The sequence below is a fragment of the Primulina eburnea genome, chromosome 15 (genome assembly GCF_022965805.1).
Source record: "Primulina eburnea isolate SZY01 chromosome 15, ASM2296580v1, whole genome shotgun sequence".
In the NCBI taxonomy this organism is placed as follows: domain Eukaryota; kingdom Viridiplantae; phylum Streptophyta; class Magnoliopsida; order Lamiales; family Gesneriaceae; genus Primulina; species Primulina eburnea.
In genome coordinates, this window is record NC_133115.1 from 4,048,679 (window position 1) to 4,072,518 (window position 23,840).

Genomic DNA, 23,840 nt, shown 5'->3' on the forward strand with positions numbered 1-23,840 from the left:
TCAATTGAAATTGTGATTCATACGTTAAAATAGTAACATAGTTGTGAAATTGAGATTTATATGTCAAAACATGTAACATAATAAGTTAAAACATATTACATTATAGAACATACTATACTGTTGATTATGTAATTGTGATTTATATATTCAAAAATGTAACATAATTGTGAAATTGTGATCCATATGTTAAAACATGTAACATACTTGTGAAATTGTGATTCATATGTTAAAACATGCAACAAAGTTATGAAATTGTGATTCATATGTTAAAACATATAACATAATTGTGAAATTTGTGAAATTGTCATTCATATGTTAAAACATGGAACATAGTTGTGAAATTGTGATTCATATGTTAAAACATGGAATATAATTGTGAAATTGTGATTCATATTTTAAAATATGGAACATAGTTGTGAAATTGTGATTCATATATTAAAACATATAACATAATTGTGAAATTATGATTTATATGTTATAACATGTAACATAGTTGTGATTCATATGTTAAAACACTGATTCATATGTTAAAACATGTAACATAGTCGTTAAATTGCGATTCATATGGTAAAACATATAACATAATTGTGAAATTGTGGCTCATATGTCAAAACATATGTCACATACTTGTGAAATTATGACTCATATGTCATAATATGTAACATTATAGAACATGCTTGTGAAATTATGATTCATATGTCATAATATGTAACATTATAGAACATGCTTGTGAAATTATGTGATTCATATGTTAAAAACATGCAACATTGGTCAAAATTGTGTAACTATCCGTCAAAATTAAGTAATTATCGGTCATATTTTTCTTTTAATTATGGATTCATGTGTTAAAAAAAAGGTCGACCCAAAACAACCTTGATCAACCCAAAATCAACATGGGTCGACCCAGAGATCAATATGGTCGACCCAATAACAACATGGATCAACAAGGTCGACCTAGAAATCACCAGGGTCGACCCAAAACTGACCAACAACAAAATTCCACCATAAATACTTAAATCAAAATAAAAAAGATCAAGACATTGTCCAATAATTAAAAGATCAATACAATGTCGAATGATTATCTAACATATTACAATGTCCAATAATTATAAAAATCAATACAATGTCCAACAATCAACAACGATCGACCATTAACGATCGATCAACTTTGATCTTTGACCAAGCTTTTGATCGACCAATTCTTCAAAGAATTGGTCGACCAAAACATTGGTCTTTGACAAGCTTTTGGTCGACAAAAGCTTGTCAAAGACTAATGCTTTGGTCGACCAATTCAAGCAATGGTCGACCATTGTTTGATCGACCAAAATTTTGGTGGACCATTGTTTGGTCGACAACATGATAGACTACTGTTCCGATCAAAATGTGATCGAATTTTTTTTTCAACCAGTCGATCGACGAACAAAAATAAACAATAAATCGAAATAAACATTAATATTATCAGATTATATATAATCAAATTTAATGATATATTTATACTTAAAACACAAAGATATTTAAATAAATTGACTTATGAATCTTTTTTTTTTTTTATACTTCTTGTCCCAATCCCTTTTCCTTGAATTTCCCTCTATCAAATTGCATGTTATGCAGGCTAAAACCCTTGCCCAGACAGTCGTCACTTACTCAACGGCTGTATATCCACCCGCCGCCGCCGCCTTCCCAATGGGTGATTCCGCGGCCGACCCTAAATTCAAGCCTAACTCAAGCCCTGCGCCACCTACTTTCATGAGGGATGAAGCATATCTCCAAACTGTCATCAACAGGCGCATCGACCTTTTCCAAGCCATCCAAAATCAGCAAAACATCAATCGCCTCACCCTTTCTTCCGACCTTATCCGGTAAAACCCATCCCTGGATTTTCATTTCTTGATCATTTTCCTGAATTCTTTTTAATTTTTTGTTCTTGGCTTCAATTAGAATTACATTACCGGATGGAAAAGTGAAAGAAGGGAAGAAGTGGAGTACGACGCCTCACGATGTTGCCAAGGAGATATCGAAGAGCTTGGCGTCCAGTGCACTGATTGCGAAAGTGGATGGGGTTTTGTGGGATATGAGCCGGCCGTTGGAAGGGGATTGTAAGCTTGGGCTCTTCACCTTTGACAGTGACGAAGGCCGGGATACTTTCTGGCATTCGAGTGCTCATATTCTCGGCGAGGTAGGATTTGCTATTTCTCCTATGTGATCTTGTCAATCCTTTGAAATGAATACTTTGTATGTTTGATTGTTTTTACTCGTGATTGTAATAATGATTCATTGATGGTTTCTTTTGTAGTCTTTGGAACAGACGTATGGGTGTAGATTATGCATAGGACCATGTACAACGAGAGGCGAGGTGATACCTTTATTCTTGGATATCTTAACTTGATCGTTGAATCTGAAGTTTTTAGAAAGAAATGGTCTTTTGAGAGTTTTTTTGTTTAACTTTTCCTCACACGCCTTATTGAATATGATATACGGTTACAAAAGTCTCTGCTTTGATTGGTTCTGCTTTATATTTGACGGACTCCTCTTGGAGTCTTTATTCAAAACCAAATGATTTTGCTAATTAAGGGACCAACAGTACATGTTTATTCATGCTCATGTACAAATTTAAGCTGTGTGTGACCACCTCCATTGGTCACCCCTGGCTCCACCTGTGGCTTCCTTGCTCTCAAATATCATACAAACAAACTATTAGTAAATTGTCTTGAATCGGTTGTATGACTTGCAGGGTTTTTATTATGATGCGTTTTATGGTGATCTTGGCTTGAATGAAGATCACTTTAAGCAGATTGAAGCTGCGGCAAAGAAAGCAGTTGATGTATGTTTCTTTTTATTTTTTGAAATCGGGTATAGTTTAATCTTAGTGCCTATGTGGTTGTAATCACACCTGGCTTCTCTTAAAGGTAACACAGAAAGTTTTATGTTACCTTCAGCTCTCTATCTGCATGTGTGTGTGACCGTGTTTGTGAGTTATATTTAATTCTGCTCTACCTAAAAATTACCTGTTTTCATCACTTGTTCGTGGTATTTTAAATGTTCTATACTGTTCCTTGTGCATTAGGAAAAACAACCGTTTGAACGAATTGAAGTTACAAGGGATCAAGCTCTTGACATGTTTTCAGACAATCTATTCAAGGTCTATAAACTTGCAAGTTGTCATAGATTGTGCCAATGTTTTAGTTTTTGATTCAATATTTATTTGGAAATACGCCTTATATCTTCTCTCATTTTTTATCAGGTTGAAATTATCAAGGATTTACCTGAGGATAAAACTATCACCGTATACCGATGTGGTCCCTTGGTTGATCTATGTCGTGGACCGCACATACCCAACACATCTTTTGTGAAAGCGTTTAGTTGTTTGAAGGTGAGATCTGACAATATTCGCTAGGAGAATATCCACATTCATCAAGATTAAAGTTAATCTTTTTTATTTTTATATTAGGCATCATCTGCATATTGGCGTGGAAATAAAGATCGCGAAAGCTTGCAAAGAGTTTATGGAATATCTTATCCAGACCAAAAACGTTTGAAGGTGACATTTTCCTCTGTCTCTTAATGGCTAGCATACAAGATACCTGTTACTTGCATTAGACCATCATCCGTTCAGTGATTTTCTTATTGTCAATTCTTGCAGGAGTACAAAGCCATGCTGGAAGAAGCTAAGAAATATGACCATCGAGAGCTCACCAAGAAGCAAGAGCTTTTCTTTTTTCACCCTCTCAGGTAAGAATTTGAGACACCTAGCTTACTGCAAATATGCAGGCGAGTAAGTTCATGACTTCTATTAGATATTTGTTTTCTGCTATTTAGCCCTGGAAGTTGTTTCTTCCTACCTCATGGTGCTCGAGTTTGCAACAAGTTACTGGAATTTATAAGAAGTCAATATTGGAAGCGAGGTTATGAAGAGGTAAATAATGCAATTGTCCCTGAAACTACGAGGAACTATGCATGCTTATCATTTTGTCGCAACTTGTTTCCTTATTTTGATAGGTATGGTCTCCAAACATGTATAATATGCAACTCTGGGAAACATCAGGTCATGCTGCAAACTACAAGGAGAATATGTTTGTGTTTGAGGTTGGACTTTTGCCTTTGGTCTCTGCAAATCTTTGATATTTTTTTTATCTTTTTGAGGGAATAAGGTGATTGAGTTATCTTTCTTTTCACATTCACAATATTTTATGAATGTCTGGTTAATTAACTTCTTGTATTGAAATAGATTGATCACTTAATCAGTGATAGTTTATGATGTTTTGAGAAAAATAAGTTCAATTAGGTTACCTTTCCTATTACGATCTACTATTTTTATGCGTGCCAACATTAAATTTGAAGGGCCCTGCTACTTCTTAAGCAAGAGTGCAAGTGTTCTCTTTCTCGTGTAGTAAGTTAGAGTTCGATGAATTTCGGGTTATTTTTATCCGATATGCTTGATGAAAAGGTGTTTCTGAATACCATTGCAGGTTGAGAAACAAGAATTTGGGTTAAAGCCAATGAATTGCCCTGGACATTGTTTAATATTTGATCATAGAGTTCGATCATATAGAGGTTAGTATCGCATTATGTTCTTTTTCATCTTTTTGAATAGCTTGAATATGTCAGATGCCGTGGGATTGAGATGATTATCGAGGCATATTTACCTATTGGCTGGTTTTGTATTTATTTTCCTTACTGAATATGCTAACTAATTGGTGCAGGATAGTCTCTTATTAATATAATGCACATATTTTCTATTTATTTGTTGATTTTATTCACTTTCTCTATGATGTAAATATCATTTTTGGCTTGCACTTTTGTTTGAAAAGTGCAGCCTGTTCATTTTTTCTCTTCAGATGTGTTGATTACTTTTTTGGTAAATATTTTGGTCATTTTTTTTTTATGTGCTTTGGGTTTTGTTTCAGTATTTTCGTGGAAATAGTTAGTTAAATTTCTGAAAAAGAATGTGACAATTTGTTATAAACTTATATGTTACTTTGTTGTCAGAGGGAGACATTTTCTATCGAATGAGCCTTGTCATCTAATAATGTGTTGGTAAAAGTGGTGCCACATGATTTTGATTTTTTAGCAGTATATGAGATGTTTTAAATTTTATGAATTTAGTGAGTTGGGTTAGCAGCAGCCCATCATAACATATGTAGTTTTTGGCAGTAAAGAAAAAAAGACTTGAACATAATGATTTAATAAAGGAATTGTAAGAATGGGTGAAATTCATTTTCAAAGAAGAAACCGGAAATAAGGTAGATATATACTTTTCATTTTAGGGGCATTCAAAGTTGTATTTCAGAAATGTAATAAAATAATTCAATTTCCAATGTAATCTGATGTCAGTTACATGTGGAAGAAAAAGGCCTTGTCACGAGCTGGGCTCAAACTAGCACCTCAGCGAGGAAAAGATATACCCAGCTCATGGTTTATTAGAAGCCCACAAGACATGCGGCTGGGCTCAGGTCTCAGCCCTTGCATCTCGACACAGGACAAAGCGCAGCACTTTGATGTAGTGTGTGCATTAATTGTGAGGCCCTAGCCTTGGTATGCATTAAAGGCTCAATGCACTTTTTAAACTTGTCTCAGATGTATAGATAGTAAATCTAGTTGAAATGATAGTAAATCTAGGTGAAATGCACGATTATAGTTATTCATTTTTGCTAGTAGACTAATGAGTATTTCTTTTATGCTACTCAATATTTGCGAGGTACAATATTTGGTTATGTATTTGATTTTTTTTATATATATTTTTAATTTTTTTCTATATTATCCTTATGGCACCTCACTTTGATCAGGCGTTTGTCACACAATGTCCCTTGCTCATAAGCCCTAGAGTATCCATGTGTTTAATGAGCGTTGCTCTTCTAATGAGTCAATGACCATGACGCACCCTGACAAACTCCCAATCCTTCTGATCATTACAAATGATATTTATTTTAATTATTCCCTTATAATTTTACATTTCAGAACTTCCACTTCGCTTGGCTGATTTTGGGGTCTTGCATAGAAACGAAGCAAGTGGGGCACTTACTGGTTTGACTCGTGTCAGGAGATTCCAACAGGTTTGCTGAGAATCGTATTATGAATTTGGGTAACAAAAGATTGAGAAATGTTCATCATATGAGCATATCAGTTTTTTAGGTCTTTACTTTGATGCCATACAAGTTTTTGTTCTGTGACTGATTGAGGTAATTGACAACGGGGTTTTGGTACAGGATGATGCTCACATCTTCTGCAGGGAGTCCCAGGTGAGATATTTTCATGCACACTTCTGGCTGTTATTCATGTAAAATGTAATTTGTTTTTACTTTTTCTTGTAATCATCAGATAAAAGATGAAGTCAAGGGTGTTCTAGAATTCATCGGTCATGTGTACAAAATATTTGGATTCACCTTCGACTTGAAGTTATCTACGGTAATGGGATTCTGTTCATGACATTGTAATGTCCATTTTATTTTGACCATTTGGGCACATAGGACAAATAATACAGGTGATTTACTTCTATGCTATAATGCTGGTTGAGATTTTCGCACATATGTTGATGTGTCTCTCCCTATTTTCTTTTAAAGACATAGGGTCATGTGAAAAAAATAAAAGAAGGGACTGATAGAAACTCAAAATATAGGATAACAAGTACCCATTCCCTGAAAAATGAATGAAGTGAATGGTGGAAACTCAAAATATAGGATAACAAGCATAAATTCAACTGTATACTAGTGCTGTTACACTATGACATGATCAACTCTAGCTATTAAAGAAGAAAAAAGTAATAATATTATGGTTTTTGTGCTACAGAGACCAGAAAAATATCTTGGAGACATACTGACATGGGAAAAAGCTGAAGCTGCTCTTGCAGAAGCGTTGAATGAGTCTGGCAAGCCCTGGGAGGTAGTTTTTTCATAGCAGCGCATAAATTAAGTTGTCGCATTTTCCTTTCTATTGAAGATTTATTGAATCGGCCCTTGTTATGCCTGTATTATATTTTACTCCCTCGAACTAACCTTCAGATCCTTTATATTAGATAAATGAAGGTGATGGAGCATTTTATGGACCAAAGATTGACATCAGTGTTTCTGATGCAATGAGGAGAAAATTTCAGTGTGCAACACTTCAGGTTTACAGTGATATTACTGCCTAGTTTATTCTATCCCGATCCTCTGTATCTTGCCAGCAAATTACAAGTTAAGATGACCATGAATTATCAGGTGATCAAAGTGTCGTTAAAATGAGATGGTAAAATTAAACAAATTAAAATATGCTTTATCAAATTCAGTTTTTAATATTTAAAGATTATTTTCATTGTGAAGTGATGAACTTTTTCAGCTGGACTTTCAACTTCCTGCCCGTTTCAATTTATCTTACTCGGCAGAAGATGAAACTAAGAGGGAGAGGCCTGTTATGATACATAGAGCCATTCTTGGCTCTGTTGAACGAATGTTTGCAATACTTTTGGAGCATTATAAGGGTAAATGGCCATTTTGGATCAGTCCACGCCAAGCAATAGTTTGCCCTGTCTCTGACAAGTCACAGGCATATGCGCTGCAGGTTGAGTGTCTGAGCTTTTGTGTCTTTGATTTTCTTTCTAAAATTTACCATAGCTTATTGGGTTGAGGAGGGGACATGAACAAAAGTATTTTCCGTTATGGGCCCCTCGCAAAATCAAATAAAAACTTGAATAGCGCATTTGGTTACTAGTGTTTTTTAGTTGGATCTTATTGATCTCTGAAAGATCTTAGTTTTCTGATCCCTAGTAGGTATTTCCCTTAAATCTTTGAATTCCTATTGAATGTAGGTTCGTGACCGCATACATGATGCTGGATTTTATGTTGATGTCGATACAAGTGATCGAACAATCAATAAAAAGGTATGTATGGTTTGTTTCAGTTTCACGACGGTCAGTTCTTAGTATCTGATGATGAAGTGTTCCTTGTTCTGCTAAAAGCTTACTTGTAATCATTAACCTTACGAAATACTGTGAGTTCTGCTTCTTCTTGTCGATGTATGTGCTGACAAAACAATCTTGTGCTATGATGATCGAGCTTATACTTTCTATCATTTGATATTTTCATCGAGAGCCTCAGATCTGACCCCATTTGTCTCCCGTTGGGGTTCACCTTAGATAATGGCCTGTATACTCTTGAGGGTTTTCTTTTTTTTCCTTTCTTTTTTTTTTTTGTGGCAGCATGACTCATAGAGAGAATAGTATTCATTTCTAGTAGAAGATCGTTGACTATGTTCTAATAGACTAGAAAGGAGCCAGAAAAATTATCTGCATCATGGATCCATGTTATCCTCCTGCTAATTTCTATGAAATGCTAATGTTCCATGAGAAGCATAAAATCGATCTGTGAGCTAAACAAAACATCTGCCCGCAGATAGTAGACTCGCGATTCTAATTTTAGAAATTCAACATATGTCATGATGATTTTGTTAATTATGCTAACACATTGGTTGTGGGAACTTAAAGGTACGAGAAGCTCAACTGGCACAATACAACTATATATTAGTCGTTGGCGAGAAAGAAGTTGGAACTGGACAGGTGACGTCCGCATCCCATCGACATGTATCTGATTTTATCTTGTATAGAATATTTTATCAAGAAAACAGGTTTTGAAGGTGTCTGCTAGACATTGTGCATAAAAAAACCTTCAAGAACTCAGGTTTTGTAGTAGTACATGCAGACGAAAGATTTTCAAATTTTGGTGGAGAAATAGAACTTCCTGAGTGGAAAACAGATACTATTCTTTTTATGCGATCAAACATTGTTTAATTCATCCATTGTCAGCTCAGTGCTCCTAAGCTCTTTGTTTTGTATTTTAGTATTCCCTATATTGATTTCTTGTCTCTATTTCTAGGTGGCGGTCAGAGTTCGAGATAACAACGATTCTAACCTGAAGAGTATCGAAGATCTTTTGAATCACTTCAAGGATGAAGTGGCAGCTTATAGGTAGTGTAGTCCCTTTTGTTACTGAAAAAAAGAATCACGTATTCCCGCTTTATTTGCTATTGTTATTTAACTGTTCTTAATGAACAAAGAAATTTGGTGTACACGAATACATAATATATTTTTTTTACACTTCCATTTTGTAATTTTGAGTTGAGGATGTCGGGATATGATATATTTTTTACAAAAAAAAAACATTTGATTTTGTAAGCACGTTAAAGATTAGTCATTCAACTCTGCAGTCACGGCAATAAAAATTCTTCACGCACTTCCGTTCGAAAGGTTACATTTAGGTGACATCTTATGTGTTAAAAACATTCCTAATATTAAGGAAAGAGTACACAAAACAAACAAAATCGATTCAATTCTTTGCCAAAGAAATAAGAAGATATTGTTATACTTCGATAAGCTTTGGGTGTGGAAACCATTTAGCAAGCAAACCAGCCAAGTGTTGCAGCAGTGCATTCCAATTGTTCTTGTTATCGTTCATACCTTGTCACGGTGACTGGAATAATGGCTTTGAAAAAAGGCAGATTGAATTTTAGCTTTTGCAGTTCTGTGGAACTTGGCTGTGTGAATAACCGCGCGTACGGGAAAATCTTGAGTTATTAAAGACGGAGCTCGACTTCAAGCACAGAAAGGGAAGATGATATACTTCTTGTTAAACTGAGTTGGTCAGGTTTGTTGAGGCTTATCTGATCAGCAATTTTTGGTTTTCCATCGATGCAAGAGCAGCTTGTGTCGAGCCAAATCCAAAACAACAGCTTATTATGCTAGATCCCTGAGGCAATTCCAGACATGTAACTGAAACATTAATCTTGCAATGGTTTTTACAAAAAAAAAAAGATGATTCAATATGAAAAAATTATGCATTACCTGTTGTGTCTTTGCACTACATTCAATATAAGCAGTAGCTCCAATCAACTTCCTCAGCTCCTCTCCCTTGAAACGAAAAGCGAAGATTAAGTTTCTTTCGAAAGGGGCAAAATAAGTCATTCAAACGTCGTGGAAGAGAGAGAGAGAAAATCTCGATGCTAGTTAAGTCAGTCTGTACATAAAACGATGGCAGGAAGCTAAGCAAAACACTGGTTGATTACATCCTTACATGGGTTCATTCGACCTGCGGGCACTGCCCGCAAGGTCGATCCAACGGCTCGGATTTTCCCGAGTCAATTTTTTATTTTATTTTTTTACATGGAGGTGGCCCCGGATCACTCATGTGGAGTGATCCGGGCCGCAAGGTGAACAGAACCCCTTACATGTAGGGACACTACCTTCATGATAGAATCAAGGGTTTAAATTTAACCACACATACATGGGGTCCACTAATTTTTTTAAAATCATATATGTGTGAATCTTATCCATCCAAACCATGTGAGGGCAGTACCCCCACATATAGCATCGACTTAACCCAAAACACCTGTGCATTCATGATGGGAACAGCTCCGGGGTGATCTACAAAGAATTGTTTATCCTCTCGGAGATCTTAAAGGAGACAAGTCATGGTCATTAGCCATGAATACCAACCGAATGTAAATGTAAAAGTTTGAGTAGCTTAATTTGCGATCATATATTTTTTTGAAAATTTATTTGTGATAATATCTAAAAATGAATTTTCAAACTAATTTGTAATTAACTTTATAATTATCACTTTAAATTTATGCCCATGTTAATTTGGTTTTTATTGACAAGATTCATAACAATTTCATAAGATTATGTCTCTTGTGAGACGGTCTCTGTGAGACGGGTCAACCTTTCCGATATTCACAATAAAAGTAATACTCTTAAATAAAAAATAATATTTTTTCATGGATAACTCAATATGTCTCACAAAATACGACCTATGAGACCGTCTCACACAAATTTTTGTCAATTCACAAAACATATCCACATTTTGAAACAAAAGATGTATATGTATGTATATATATATCGTCTGACCTTATTTGAAAGACGGTTTCACATGTCTACGTTAGTGAGATATATTGATCTGATTTATATCTACAATAAAAATTAATATTTTTAACATATAAAAATATATATGTTGCAAAATTAACTGACAGTTTGACTTGAGTTTGTGTCTTGGAGCAACAGTCAACATGCAAATGGATTGAAGACCTAAAATCCATCAACATTTAAATAAAGTTTGCTCCATTAAATCAAACACAAAACTCGCTCTCATTTCCAAAAATAGCCTACGTCACCCGACTCATCCTCCCCGCCATTATATGTACCCTCGACATTCTTTATTTACCTTTCTTTGTGCATGGATTCTTCTACACATCTCCCGCCCCACCCCACCTCTCCTCTGCATAGAGAGAGCGAGGGAAGAGCTTAATTCATCCAAGCTCATCAAAGATATTTGCTATTCAAATAGATGGTTCAGGTCAAAAGGATACTCTTGTTTGCCTTCTTTTCTGTGCTGGTGGCCAATGTCTACAGTCACAAGAAGAAGGGGGGGCCCGTCGTCACTTATGACGGGCGCTCGATGATCATAAATGGGAGCCGGGAGTTGCTGTTTTCGGGTTCGATTCATTATCCGCGTAGCACTCCCGAGGTATGCATTTGTGATTACATAATTTCATTGTATGTGATTTTATATATGGAAACAAGTTGGGCATAGAATATTGAAGATTTGATCGTATATGTGTGTATATGTTGTTGCATTGTGTCTAGATGTGGACTGATCTGATACTCAAGGCTAAAGAAGGTGGGCTGAACCTGATACAGACGTATGTGTTCTGGAACATTCATGAGCCTGTTCAAGGACAGGTGATTTAGATTAAAATCACACCATTTTTGTGGTTTAAAAAATGGTGGAATTCTTGATTAGTTTAAGGTTCTTTTTCAGGAATCTCGCGTTTGCGATGTTCATATTCTTGTTTCTTGATGTTGCAGTTCAATTTTGAAGGGAACTATGACGTGGTGAAGTTCATCAAATTGATTTGGGAGCATGGGTTGTGGGTAACCCTCAGGGTTGGACCCTATGTTGAGGCCGAATGGAACATGGGGTACTGATTATTTCAACAAATGATAACCTCAAATTATTCATTTTTTTCAAAAAAAATTATATTTGATTCTTCTTCGAACACAGAGGATTTCCATACTGGCTAAAAGAGGTTCCCAACATCACATTTCGCTCCTATAATGAACCTTTTATGGTAACTATTCGAGCATAGCGGACTTGTAAGTTTCGTCTTCGTTTATCCTTAGAATATGACTTATGATTTTAAAGTGCAGTTCCACATGAAGCAGTACACAGAAATGGTCCTTAACTTGATGAAAAAAGAGAAACTCTTTGCTGATCAAGGAGGTCCTATTATCATGGCACAAGTATGGTTCCTTATTTACTATCAAATAAAATTTACTCCAAGGATTGAATAAATATAACTAATTCACCGTTTCATTACAATGCAGATCGAAAACGAGTACAACAACGTCCAGCTAGCATATAAGGAGGCAGGGTTAAAATATGTCAAATGGGCTGCAGATATGGCTGTTGGTTTATACAATGGTGTCCCCTGGGTCATGTGCAAGCAAAGGGATGCCCCCCAAACAGTGGTATGTTTCTGCTAGAATTTTTATCCTTTTTCGACCCCTTCTTTTTTGTGTTTAATGGAGCATTAATTTAGTACCATTGGTTCTTTGTTTCTATGATGTTGTTCTTTTGTTTCTTCAGATTAGTACTTGCAATGGAAGACAGTGTGGAGACACATTCCCTGGTCCAAATGGCCCTGACAAGCCTTCACTCTGGACTGAGAACTGGACTGCACAGTAAGTTGTTGAAGCCTTAGACAAGATCAAATCGATCATCGTCGAAGCCTTATGATTCAGTAAGAACAATTTTGGTTTTCAGATATAGAGTATTTGGAGATTCTCCATCCATGCGAGCAGCGGAAGATATAGCATATTCCGTTGCTCGGTTTTTCGCAAGGAATGGTACCCTCAACAACTACTATATGGTATGGATATTATCATGTGATATCAAATTCCGAAACTAAATTAAATTAAATTTTTATTCTTTTTTGAATAAAATCTTGATGCTGAACCTCTTGTAACTTTTCCTAGTACCATGGTGGAACGAATTTCGGCAGAACTAGTTCATCTTTCGTTACCACTCGTTATTACGATGAAGCTCCACTGGATGAATATGGTAATCAGACAGAGAGTTTACTAAAAAGTGAACTGATTTAAGAAAGCAGATCGCTTAATTTGTTTATCTGTTTATAGGTTTGAAGAGGGAGCCTAAATTTGGTCATCTGAGAGACATGCACAGGGCTTTCAGATTGAGCAAAAAGCCTTTGCTTTGGGGAACTCAACATGTTCAAAAAATCACCCCGAATCTCGAGGTAAAAAAACTTGAGACACGACATGCCAATTTGCGTCAGATCATTGATTTACCCACCCATTTCTCTTTTAAGATCACCACTTACGAGAAGGCGGGGACGAACATTTGTGCTGCGTTCTTGACTAATAACCACACTAAGCATCTGCAACAATCAGCTTCAGGGGTGTGGACTATTACCTACCTGCTAAATCCATCAGCATCCTCCCTGATTGCAAGACTGTAGTTTTCAACACTCAAACGGTAAAAGAAACTTGAATGTTTTTGTGCTCTTAGCTGTGAAAGGTTTAATTGCAGGACTCCTGATTCTTCTCTTTGCATACATCCGCAGGTTGTTGCACAACATAGTTCAAGAAATTTCCACGCATCAAAGAAAGCAAAGGTCACAAAATGGGAGATGTACAAGGAAAGCATTCCTAGTATCAAGGACTTGGAAGTAAAGAGCAAGACGCCTAAGGAACTGTATGGCTTCACAAGAGATACATCAGATTATGCTTGGTACAGCACCAGGTACGCACACATAAAAAGGACAGAAGGAAATGAATGTATGCTTTTATTTTAGAAGAAAAGGAGATGATCTTTATTGTTGATATTGTGTAGAATCTCGTTTGAAAGGCGTGACTTGCCAATGCGTGCTGATATCCTTCCAGTCCTTCAGATTGCAAGTCTTGGACATGCTTTGCTTGCGTTTGTCAATGGGGAATACATTGGTATTTTAATGATAAATCTGTAGTCATCAAAAACTTTTGCTGAAAATGAAAGTTCTTTCATCTATAAGGATTTCTTTATTGTTTTTCCAGGATTCGGGCATGGAAGCAACATTGAAAAGAGCCATGTTTTAAGCAAGCCAATAAACTTGAAGCCTGGAGTTAACGATATCACATTGTTGGCAATGACAGTTGGTTTCCCTGTAAGTTACTTGTTACATGGTCCACATTGGCTTTACAAATAAATATAAAGTGATCTGATAAAACCAGTTTTTTGGGTTTCGACCCTTCTATCGGGACTGGTGGCATAACATTAATAGTTTAATACATGTGTTCATTATTGACACGGTAGAATAACGACATGCGCAAGAACTATTATCAAATGACTCAAATCAGTATTGACAATATGATCATATTTGCATCAGAGACTGAATCAAGATATGTTCATTGAAAATGAGCTGTTGTGGATGTTGGTCTTTTAAGTTGTCGGAAAAATTACCTGTCTTCCATTTAATTCACTGATAGCTATGGGCTGACTAGTTAACATAATGACTTTTTCCATCAAATAAGAAAGTTTTTGTGAATTCAAGTTCTTTTCTTCATGTTTAACTAATGCATTTTTCTTAAAAAGGAGTTTTTCTAGGAAGATTAAATATTAATTTGAAATACAGAACAGTGGAGCATACATGGAGAGGAGGTTTGCAGGTCCAAGAGCTGTCGCACTACAGGGTTTAATGTCTGGAACTCTTGATATTACTATGAATCACTGGGGCCAACAGGTAACGCACAAATGACGAGTCAGACATGTAGAGTTTATGCAGTTGATTCACAACTTCGAAATTGAGTTGAGATGAAATAAATGTCCAGGTTGGTGTAGCTGGAGAGAAGATTGCAACTATACACAGAAGAAGGATCAAGCAAGGTTCAATGGGTACCTTCTAATGGGCCAGGCGGAGCCGTCACCTGGTACAAGGTAACTGATTATCAATAGAAAAGACACAAAATTATGAAGAATTTTAACGTATATAGATAGTTTTGAGTTCAAGAAAAGAGCAAGAGGTACACAATATGTGCTTTTGATCGGACAGGGATATTTCAATGCCCCAGAAGGTACCAGCCCAGTTGCTATCAGAATGACAAGTATGGCGAAGGGCATGATCTGGGTCAATGGCCAAAGCATTGGCCGATACTGGGTTTCTTACCTCTCAGCCATTGATAAGCCCACTCAAGAAGAGTAAGTTATCTCCCATGCAATGCAAATGTCCATGTCCCACAAACAAGATTGGAGAACTATATATATATTTCACGGTATCAACCACTTCAAGATGCTATTCGAATTTTCAGGTATCATATCCCAAGATCATACCTGAAGCCGAAGGGGAATCTGTTGGTGATATTCGAAGAGACAGGAGGGATCCCAGAAAAAATAGAAATCTTGACAGTGAACAGAGATACAATCTGCAGTGTGATCACAGAGTACCACCCACCTCACATAAAGACGTGGGAAAGGAAGAACAACCAATTCAGAGCGGTGGTAGACCCTGTGAAGGCAGCGCACCTGGTCTGCCCGGACAAGAAAGTCATCAGTGCCGTCGAATTCGTGAGCTTCGGAGAGACTGAAGGCGCATGCGGTGCTTTCATACCTGGGAAATGCGATTCTTCCAAGGCTCAAAAAGTTGTCGAAGAGGTATTAATTTTTCTCTCATTACATACGGTGCCCCAAGGGTGCAGAGTCGAATCTACCACCCCTGGGACAATACCATCTTAGTTAACATGGCACGACCACGACCACGACCATGACCACGACCACAATCACGACTAAAATACACACATTACAATACTTGTATTGTCTCACTAATTTGTTGGGTTGAACAACAGCAATGCTTGGGCAAGACCGAGTGCACGATTCCATTTGAAAGAGAAATGCTTGTCGATGCAGACAAGGATTCTTGCCCTGATATCGCCAAAACACTTGCTATCCAAGTCAGATGCGCACACTCACAGAAGAACAGTGCTTAAATCTATATTTTGTCGTAATTTAATGCCGGATTGCATGAAAAAACAAGGCGGGTGTTTCGACAGTTTTGATTTGTTTATGTTTCATTTTATTCATTCGATACTAACAATTAGTAGTATAGAGCAATCTTTGGTAGCATCGAAGAGTTTTCACAACTGTCATATGTGCTTTTGTCGATTAGAATCGTAATGGAATATCATTGATCCACAACAAATATCAACAAGCCCCCGCCTTCATCAGTTAATTGTTCCCAATACATTGCTATATTTATGTTTAAAGTAATAAAGAATTAGCATTTCTAAGAATATGTAATTTACCATTCAATCAATAAACATGAGGTGAGACCTAAATTTTGTATCGAATTAGTTGTATTCGAGCTAGATTTTTTATTTGAATTTAGAAAGTTTTCGTATTTTCTCTCGTATTTTGGTTCTTTTGAAATATTTGAATTTGTTTGCGTGTTATTCTAAAAATAAGTGCTCAAAATATATTCATTTATGTTAGTTATCTCACGTGGATTGGATAAAATATCTGGAAGTTGTATATATGGTCTTGGACAATCTTTTCCCTTGAGTTAGCTTTTGGGGTTGAGTTAGGTCCAAGTTTCAATCTTAACATGGCATTAGAGCTCATGTTCCATCGTTAAGTGTTGGACTGTCCATAGTTAGATCACCCGTTCTGCCCATAATTAGGTTATTTGTAACCTTGCGGGACACTCTAGATGCCCATTTCTGGGCGTGAGGAGAGTGTGTTAGTTATCCCACATCGATTGGATAAAATACTATATATTGTCTTGGATAAAATACTATATATGATCTTGGACAATCCTCCCTCATTGAGCTAACTTTTGAGTTTGAGTTAGTTCGAGTTACAATATTAACAATTTAACATATAATTATTTTATATTAATAAAATAATAAAAACTCGCGAATGTGGATATGTTTCATAAGATTGTAAACAGATCAAATCGACTCGAAAAATATTGATTTTTATTTGAAATTATCGAATTTAAGCGCTATTATTTTGTTAGATAATAATGACAAAATTCTGTCAAAAAAAAAAAAAGATAATAATGACAAAACAAAATGGTGAGAGCATTTATCAGTTAACAGAATGTGGGCCCAATATGGGCCCAAGCCCAAAGCAAAAATCCGTAGCTTAACACTAAGAAAAAGACACGTACGCTTTACTCGTTTACACTCAACCCCGCAAAATGCTCATCCGGTCTGGGAGATCCAAAATGTCAAATTACCGGAAGGGCAAAACAACTCGATGTCGGCTAAATCGAACAGAGGACAATAATGTCTTTCTACACCTTGGGCAAATAAATGTACTTGAAAATGTAATAATAATAATAAAACAAACAAATAAATGGGGTGACGAGAGAGGAGAGGTGGATGGATTGTCAATGGAGTTTCTTTCTGGAAGATGCTAGGTGGAATAATTGAGATTTAGAGTGATTTTCTTGTTTTTTTAGCTGCGTTAAGTTTGGATTCGAGTTCCTGAAATTTCACTTCAAATTTGAAAGATAGGCGTATTTGTAGATGGGATTTTTCAGCACAGTATTCGGGCTTGTTGGATTTGGTGTTGGGATTTCATCTGGTCTGGTGATAGGATATTATTTGTTCGTCTACTTTCAGACCAGCGACGTTAAGGTGTTAATCTCTCTCTCACACACACATTACGGTCATATACTGTGATTTTCGTTCCGTTAATTGTGAACTGGTTGGTTTCTTATGGTTTAATGCAGTAGCTCGTTTAATAATGATTCCAAACATAGATTGCTTGAAGTTTCTGTTACGGATGTTGTGATAAATTCATCAGCAATTTTGTTTAGTTTCATCGGATTGTTTCTTCTGTGGTGAGAAAGTGAACAAAATTGAGGTTTGCAAACGTTAAGATATATTAGTTTTTGGTCATATCTAGTGGGCTGCAGATGTTTAGTAGACTTTGCATTGGAGCAAGTTGCTTGTTGTTAAGGGAAAATTTTAAATAACACGAAGAGTTCCGAAGGAAATGATAAAAGTTTCTGACTGTTACTTTCATCAGGATCCTATCGTTCGCCGCTTGGTTGAGCATGACTCAGAAAATTTGCATGGACTGCTTCCTGAAATACCCTTTTGGGTTAAAAATCCAGATTATGATCGAGTTAGTTGTTCGTGACTTCAATAAACTCCTTTTGCATTCATTTTTTTCACTTACATGTTGCTGTCTGGTTTTTGTTGTTCTTATGTCACTTTGTGAACTGGAATAAAGATGGATTGGCTCAATAGGTTTATTCAAGTTATGTGGCCTTACCTGGACAAGGTATTGATTTGAGTTTATATGGTTTGCAAATGCTTGCATGGTGTGTAAAATTCAGATTATCAACTTTTTCTGCACTGATTATCTATACATCTTACAGGCAATTTGCAAGACGGCAAAAAATATTGCTTCTCCTATCATTGCTGAGCAAATTCCAAAATATAAAATCGAATCTGTTGAATTTGAGTCACTAACTTTAGGGTCACTGCCACCTACATTTCAAGGTCAGTTAAGCTATTGCTATCATTTTAGTCCAAGTATTTTACTGTATTTTCCCCGTTCATAAGTTGACTTGGGAAGCAACACCTACATTGATAATATCGTGGAAAAGGTTACTCAAAACAACCACTTTTGTGCTTCAGAAACTTTTAAAACTTGGGTTATAAGATAATGGCGATTGTTGAAAGCTTTCCATTAGTTGATGAGTGTATTTGTGCATAATTTGTAAAAAAATGATAACCACAGAAAAGTTCTTCAACTGTAAAATTAATTTTGAGTCTTTCTAATGTTGGATTCAGTTATAAGAATGTCTTTTGGAATCTGAGAGTAGGAGTTTCTTGTGTTTATCTAAAGCAACTCTCTAACATGAGGGATGATGGTTTGGATTGATTTGGATGTATCTCTATCTCATGTTTGTGTATTTGTGATGGTTCATAATCTGCAATGTTATGGTATTTGACTAAGTGTGGTGTGGAAGCTATTTTACTTGCTGGACTTGAGGAAAATTGTCAATTTACTTATACCAGGTATGAAAGTGTATCTAACCGAAGAAAAGGAGTTGATTATGGAGCCTTTTCTAAAATGGGCAGGGAATCCTAACATCACAGTCGCTGTTAAAGCATATGGATTAAAAGCCACAGTTCAGGTTGCCTGCTATTTAAGTATCATGGGTAGTTCACAAAGCCTACATTGTGTTATCCAACATAGAGTCGGTCATTTAAGGGAAATTCTGGAAAATGGTGATTCATGGAATTACTTGGCATGTGTGGTTGGAGAGAAACAGGAGAATTTTCCAAGATCTTGACGAAACTTCAGAAGAATGTTGGGGGAAAATAAAATTCAATACAGCAAATTGGATTAGACTAGATAAAAATTTTCATGGATTGTCTATTTCTGATATTTTGAGAGATTGGTATTATGTGTATTGCTAGAAGTTTTAGAGGTTACGATTAGTGGACTTCTAGTCCGCTTAATGTAATATGGATTTATCATTATTAATAAAATATTGTTTCCTATCAAAAAAAAAAAAAAAAACATAGAGTCGGTCATTTGACAAATAATCTTATTATTTTCTTTTTAAAAAAGGTTCTTTTAATGTCCCAGGTTGTAGATTTGCAGATCTTTGCTCAACCACGGATCACCCTAAAGCCTCTAGTTCCCAGCTTTCCGTGTTTCGCTAACATTTTTGTGTCTCTAATGGAGAAGGTTGGTGATGAAATATTTAGTAATCGAGACACGGGGGTTTACAGAATAACTACATATTTTGTTGAGCAACTTCAAAAGTATATTGAAAGGCTGTTGAATTTGTTTTTGTCCTCTTAGAAATGCTTATGTGTTATGGTATGTTCCGCTGTTAATATTTTTTTCGAGACTCGTCTCTAAGTTAGGGGTGCTCGCTCATTCATGTGCTCAGCATAATGACTCTAGTTTATTAATGTTTTTTGTTCTCTGTTTCGGTTGCTTTGCAGCCTTATGTTGACTTTGGGTTGAAGCTTTTTGGTGCTGATCTCATGTCAATACCAGGTCTATACCGGTTTGTGCAGGTATTTAAGCTTCTATACAAGTGTGCAATCAAGCATTTCTCATTCTGAAAAGAATGTCAATTTCTAGTAGCATGCATGTTAATGGAAATAAGCTCTAGATTTTGGGTACATTTAAATTTTATTTGCCTTGCATTAGTACTTAGAGGTCGCTATGCATGCAGCTAGTAATGTAGCTTTTAAAGGTTATTGGTATTAAATTTGTATTTTTCTTGATTCTGATCTTAACATTGTTAGTATTTTCTTATTATTCCTGTGGATTCTTGTGAATGACCAAAGTGAAAAAAGAAAGATGTCAGTCACTTGAGAATAACTGCTAATTAATATAGCGTTAGTTTCTAGTAATGCTAGAGAATTTAATTATGTGTGCTAATCATAGAGTGAGTTTTTCGTGGGGGAATTTTTTTTCCGGCAGGAGCTTATCAAAGATCAGGTTGCTAACATGTATCTGTGGCCTAACACCCTTAATGTGCAAATTCTGGATCCAACAAAGTAAGCTGGGTTTCTCTCTTTTGTATTTCTATATGAACATTCTAAAAGTCTTGCCTTCAGTAGAGTCTATATGTTTTTCTTTGTGAACTTTCAGAGCTATGCAGAAGCCTGTTGGTATCCTTCATGTAAAGGTTTTGCGAGCTACAAAGCTGAGAAAAAAAGATTTATTGGGCGGATCGGATCCGTATGTAAAACTGAAGCTCACAGAATCAAAGGCTCCATCAAAGAAAACAGCAGTGAAGCACAATAATTTGAGTCCTGAGTGGAATGAAGAATTCAGCATTGTTGTAAAAGATCCAGAAACACAAGCATTAGAACTCATTCTTTATGATTGGGAAAAGGTATACAATTCCAGTGGCAAGTTAAAAATGTTTGTTGCTGATGTTTTTATGTGTAACTCGAGCTTTTTATATTTATTCAGGTTGGAAAACATGACAAGATGGGTATGAATGTAGTTCCCTTGAAGGAACTTCCCCCCGATGAAGCAAAAGTTATGACACTGGATCTTCTCAAGAACATGGATCCAAACGATGTTCAGAATGACAAGGTGCGTGGGCAGATTGAGGTGGAGTTGACATACAAACCTTTCAAGGAGGAAGATATGCCTCACAATACTGAAAATTTAGGAGAGGTGCAAAAGGCTCCCGAAGGTACTCCAAGTGGGGGAGGGTTGCTAGTGGTTATAGTCCATGAAGCTCAAGATGTCGAAGGAAAACACCACACTAACCCTTATGTCCGTATCAATTTCAAAGGAGAGGAGCGAAAAACAAAGGTTTGCAAGAACTTCTTTCTCCTATGGTGTCTTGTTATGTGTGTATGGTGCAAGAAGTTTCTGTATGCGATCTTGATCAGAACTCGGAACTGGAAATGCATAATGATTCTAAACCCTGTTGGATACTCCCTGACATCCTAGTTTTCTATCTCCTCATCAAATAAAAACTCATAATTTATTTACTGGGAGCAATTTTACCCGAATTACATTCCATTGATGCTTCTAAAATTTAAAATCCAGATTTGGTCCTTTATATGAAGATTTTAGTTATTACAGTGTAGGTGGAGCTGTAACAGAGGTTCTTTTTACGTGGAAAACTCGTTTTTACGTGGAAAACTCGTTGAATCTTTCTCTTTTTTTATTCCTGCTGAGAACTGCCTACAAATTATGCTGATTCTTGCTTTGTTGTGGACAAAGTATATTCTGGTCTGGCTGTTCTAATATTTTATATCCGTTGATACAGCAACTAAAGAAGAGCAGGGATCCGAGATGGGAGGAAGAGTTCTCTTTCACGTTGGAAGAACCTCCTACGAAAGAAAGGATGCGTGTGGAAGTGTGCAGCACCTCGTCTAGAATTGGCTTGCTGCATCCTAAGGTATCTCAGGCACCTTTCTCTCTTTAATGTGGAGTAAATTTGGGGCTTCCGTTTTAGCTGCACTTGCGAAACTAAATGCTAAACCACGATCTCATTTATTGAAAAATATAGTTGTTTGCTGATGATAAATTTTTGAAGTAGAAAGAGTACAAAGTTTCAAAACGTATAGTGCTTAGCATGTATCACCTGTGGTACATTGCTTTGCATTGTTATTATCAAATCTTTATTTTGATAATTTGAGGAACGGTTTTCGAAATATATCTTGGAAGTATCTACACTCTCCTGCACTTCATGTTTGAGATTTCACTACGAGTGTTTCTATTGGAATGCAATTTAAACAGCCATTTCCTTGACAATCTGTTGGTGAATCGAATCCAAAAATAAAAGTAATGAATACATGTATTTTTGATTCTTTGTATTTATTGAGAAAATCTTGATTTGCCATTCAAACTCAGGAAACACTGGGCTATGTTGATATCATACTGGCAGACGTCGTCACCAATAAGCGAATAAACGAGAAATTCCACCTTATAGACTCCAAGAACGGGCGACTCCTAATCGAGCTGCAGTGGCGAGCATCTTAACCTCGTCATTCTGTTCCCTTCTGGGAAAGTGAAATAACCTCTTGTAAGCACAGTTTCTATGTTACTGCAGAGGAAAATTCGTGGAAGGACAAAATGTTTCGAGCTTGTTTCCTGTCATTATATATGTTGGTTGTGTACATTTTGAGTTGCATTTCTGCGCTTAATTCACTCACTGGTTCACGTGCTCTTCTTGCGTATGCTTTTTTATGCAACCTTTCAAAGACATAACGTTTTCAATTAAATGATTGTGATGTATACTACTTTAATTAACTAAATTTAGTTTTATTTACTTACAAAGGAATGTGAAATATTTTAAATTTTAAAATTATTTCATTAAGTTTTTGGTTTTCCTCCCAAATATTATAATCTATTTCACCAAAAACGCAGTTTTCTTTATGGTAGTAGTTTTTTTTCCCCCAAAATATTATAATATATTTCCCTGAAAATATACATAAATACTACTGATCATACGCTAAATAAAATATTTATATTTAAAATTTCAATTTACAGACTCAATTTCTTGCAAATTATATATATATATATATATATATATATATATATATATATATATATATTATATTTTAATTCTTAAAGAATACCGATGAAATTTAAGACAAATGTTATAAATATAAATAAAGAGGAAAAGCGTGAATCAGAAAGCGGTGATATTTAAGTTGACCAAAAATGTGGAAAATAAAAGCTGAAAAAGCATGAGTTTTATTTTTATATATATAAAAATAATATATATTAGATTTATTTTTAAAATTTTACCTTTTGTTATCTTTTTATAAAATTTAAATTTTAAATATTTGATAATATAAATTATATAAATAAAAAATCTTAAATGCACTTAAATGTTCTTTAATGGTTGGTTACTCTTGCTAGTAAAAAAAAAGTAATTTTTTTTTATTGTTTGTGTGACCTTTATTCTATCGAATAACTCTATATAATCAAAATTGACAAAAATTTGTGTGAGACGATCTCATAGATCGTATTTTATGAGACATATCTTTTATTTGGGTCATCCATGAAAAATTATTACTTTTTATGCTAAGAATATTACTTTTTATTGTGAATATCAGTAGAGTTAACCACTTTCAAAGATAAAGATTTATGAAACCGTCTAATAAGAGAGCTATTCATCAAAATTTTAGTAAAAATTAAAAAAAAAAAATTCATATTGAATCTCGTACGAAAATCGTTTAATTCTGTAAAACAAGGTTGATCTGATCACTTTATCATGTTTCACGTTTTTTAAACCTTGCTTTATAATATTCTTTTTCAAGACATTTTCTAAATTTTTAGAATTGTTTTTTTATAATATAATTGTTCTTA

The 23,840-nt window shown here is 35.5% G+C and overlaps 3 protein-coding genes and 1 long non-coding RNA gene across 4 annotated transcripts; 3 read left to right on the forward strand and 1 right to left on the reverse strand.

Annotated features, from left to right (window-relative positions):
- Positions 1–1,576: 1,576 nt before the first annotated feature.
- On the forward strand, positions 1,577–9,118 carry LOC140813734 (threonine--tRNA ligase, mitochondrial 1-like). The gene is made up of 20 exons (XM_073172400.1): positions 1,577–1,859; positions 1,939–2,176; positions 2,294–2,353; positions 2,732–2,821; positions 3,065–3,139; positions 3,242–3,370; positions 3,449–3,538; positions 3,641–3,729; positions 3,817–3,913; positions 3,997–4,083; positions 4,467–4,551; positions 5,956–6,050; positions 6,204–6,236; positions 6,316–6,402; positions 6,784–6,876; positions 7,010–7,102; positions 7,312–7,533; positions 7,781–7,852; positions 8,456–8,527; positions 8,844–9,118. Exons 1-20 carry the CDS (start codon positions 1,606–1,608, stop codon positions 8,937–8,939), a joined length of 2,157 nt encoding a protein of 718 aa, XP_073028501.1. The 5' UTR covers positions 1,577–1,605; the 3' UTR covers positions 8,940–9,118.
- A 2,076-nt stretch (positions 9,119–11,194) lies between these two features.
- Positions 11,195–16,088, forward strand: LOC140815209 (beta-galactosidase 13-like). The gene is given in 21 exon segments (XM_073174332.1): positions 11,195–11,486; positions 11,606–11,701; positions 11,828–11,940; positions 12,024–12,090; positions 12,170–12,262; positions 12,347–12,490; positions 12,609–12,703; positions 12,786–12,891; positions 12,998–13,082; positions 13,160–13,278; positions 13,351–13,411; positions 13,414–13,517; positions 13,606–13,784; positions 13,875–13,984; positions 14,075–14,184; positions 14,653–14,760; positions 14,849–14,866; positions 14,868–14,954; positions 15,070–15,215; positions 15,326–15,668; positions 15,860–16,088. Coding segments are annotated over 21 exon segments (2,505 nt in total). The 5' UTR covers positions 11,195–11,306; the 3' UTR covers positions 16,001–16,088.
- LOC140815210 (uncharacterized) lies at positions 15,674–15,969 on the reverse strand. Its single transcript, XR_012114298.1, has 2 exons — positions 15,774–15,969; positions 15,674–15,720 (listed from the first exon to the last, which is right to left on the reverse strand). It is a non-coding gene; the product is annotated as an uncharacterized lncRNA (long non-coding RNA).
- A 1,272-nt stretch (positions 16,089–17,360) lies between the features above and the next one.
- Positions 17,361–22,691, forward strand: LOC140813804 (synaptotagmin-1-like). Its single transcript, XM_073172553.1, has 12 exons — positions 17,361–17,653; positions 18,048–18,146; positions 18,255–18,305; positions 18,403–18,526; positions 19,049–19,167; positions 19,626–19,727; positions 19,991–20,065; positions 20,478–20,554; positions 20,649–20,895; positions 20,976–21,326; positions 21,790–21,921; positions 22,377–22,691. Exons 1-12 carry the CDS (start codon positions 17,543–17,545, stop codon positions 22,503–22,505), a joined length of 1,617 nt encoding a protein of 538 aa, XP_073028654.1. The 5' UTR covers positions 17,361–17,542; the 3' UTR covers positions 22,506–22,691.
- The last annotated feature ends 1,149 nt before the right edge of the window (positions 22,692–23,840 follow it).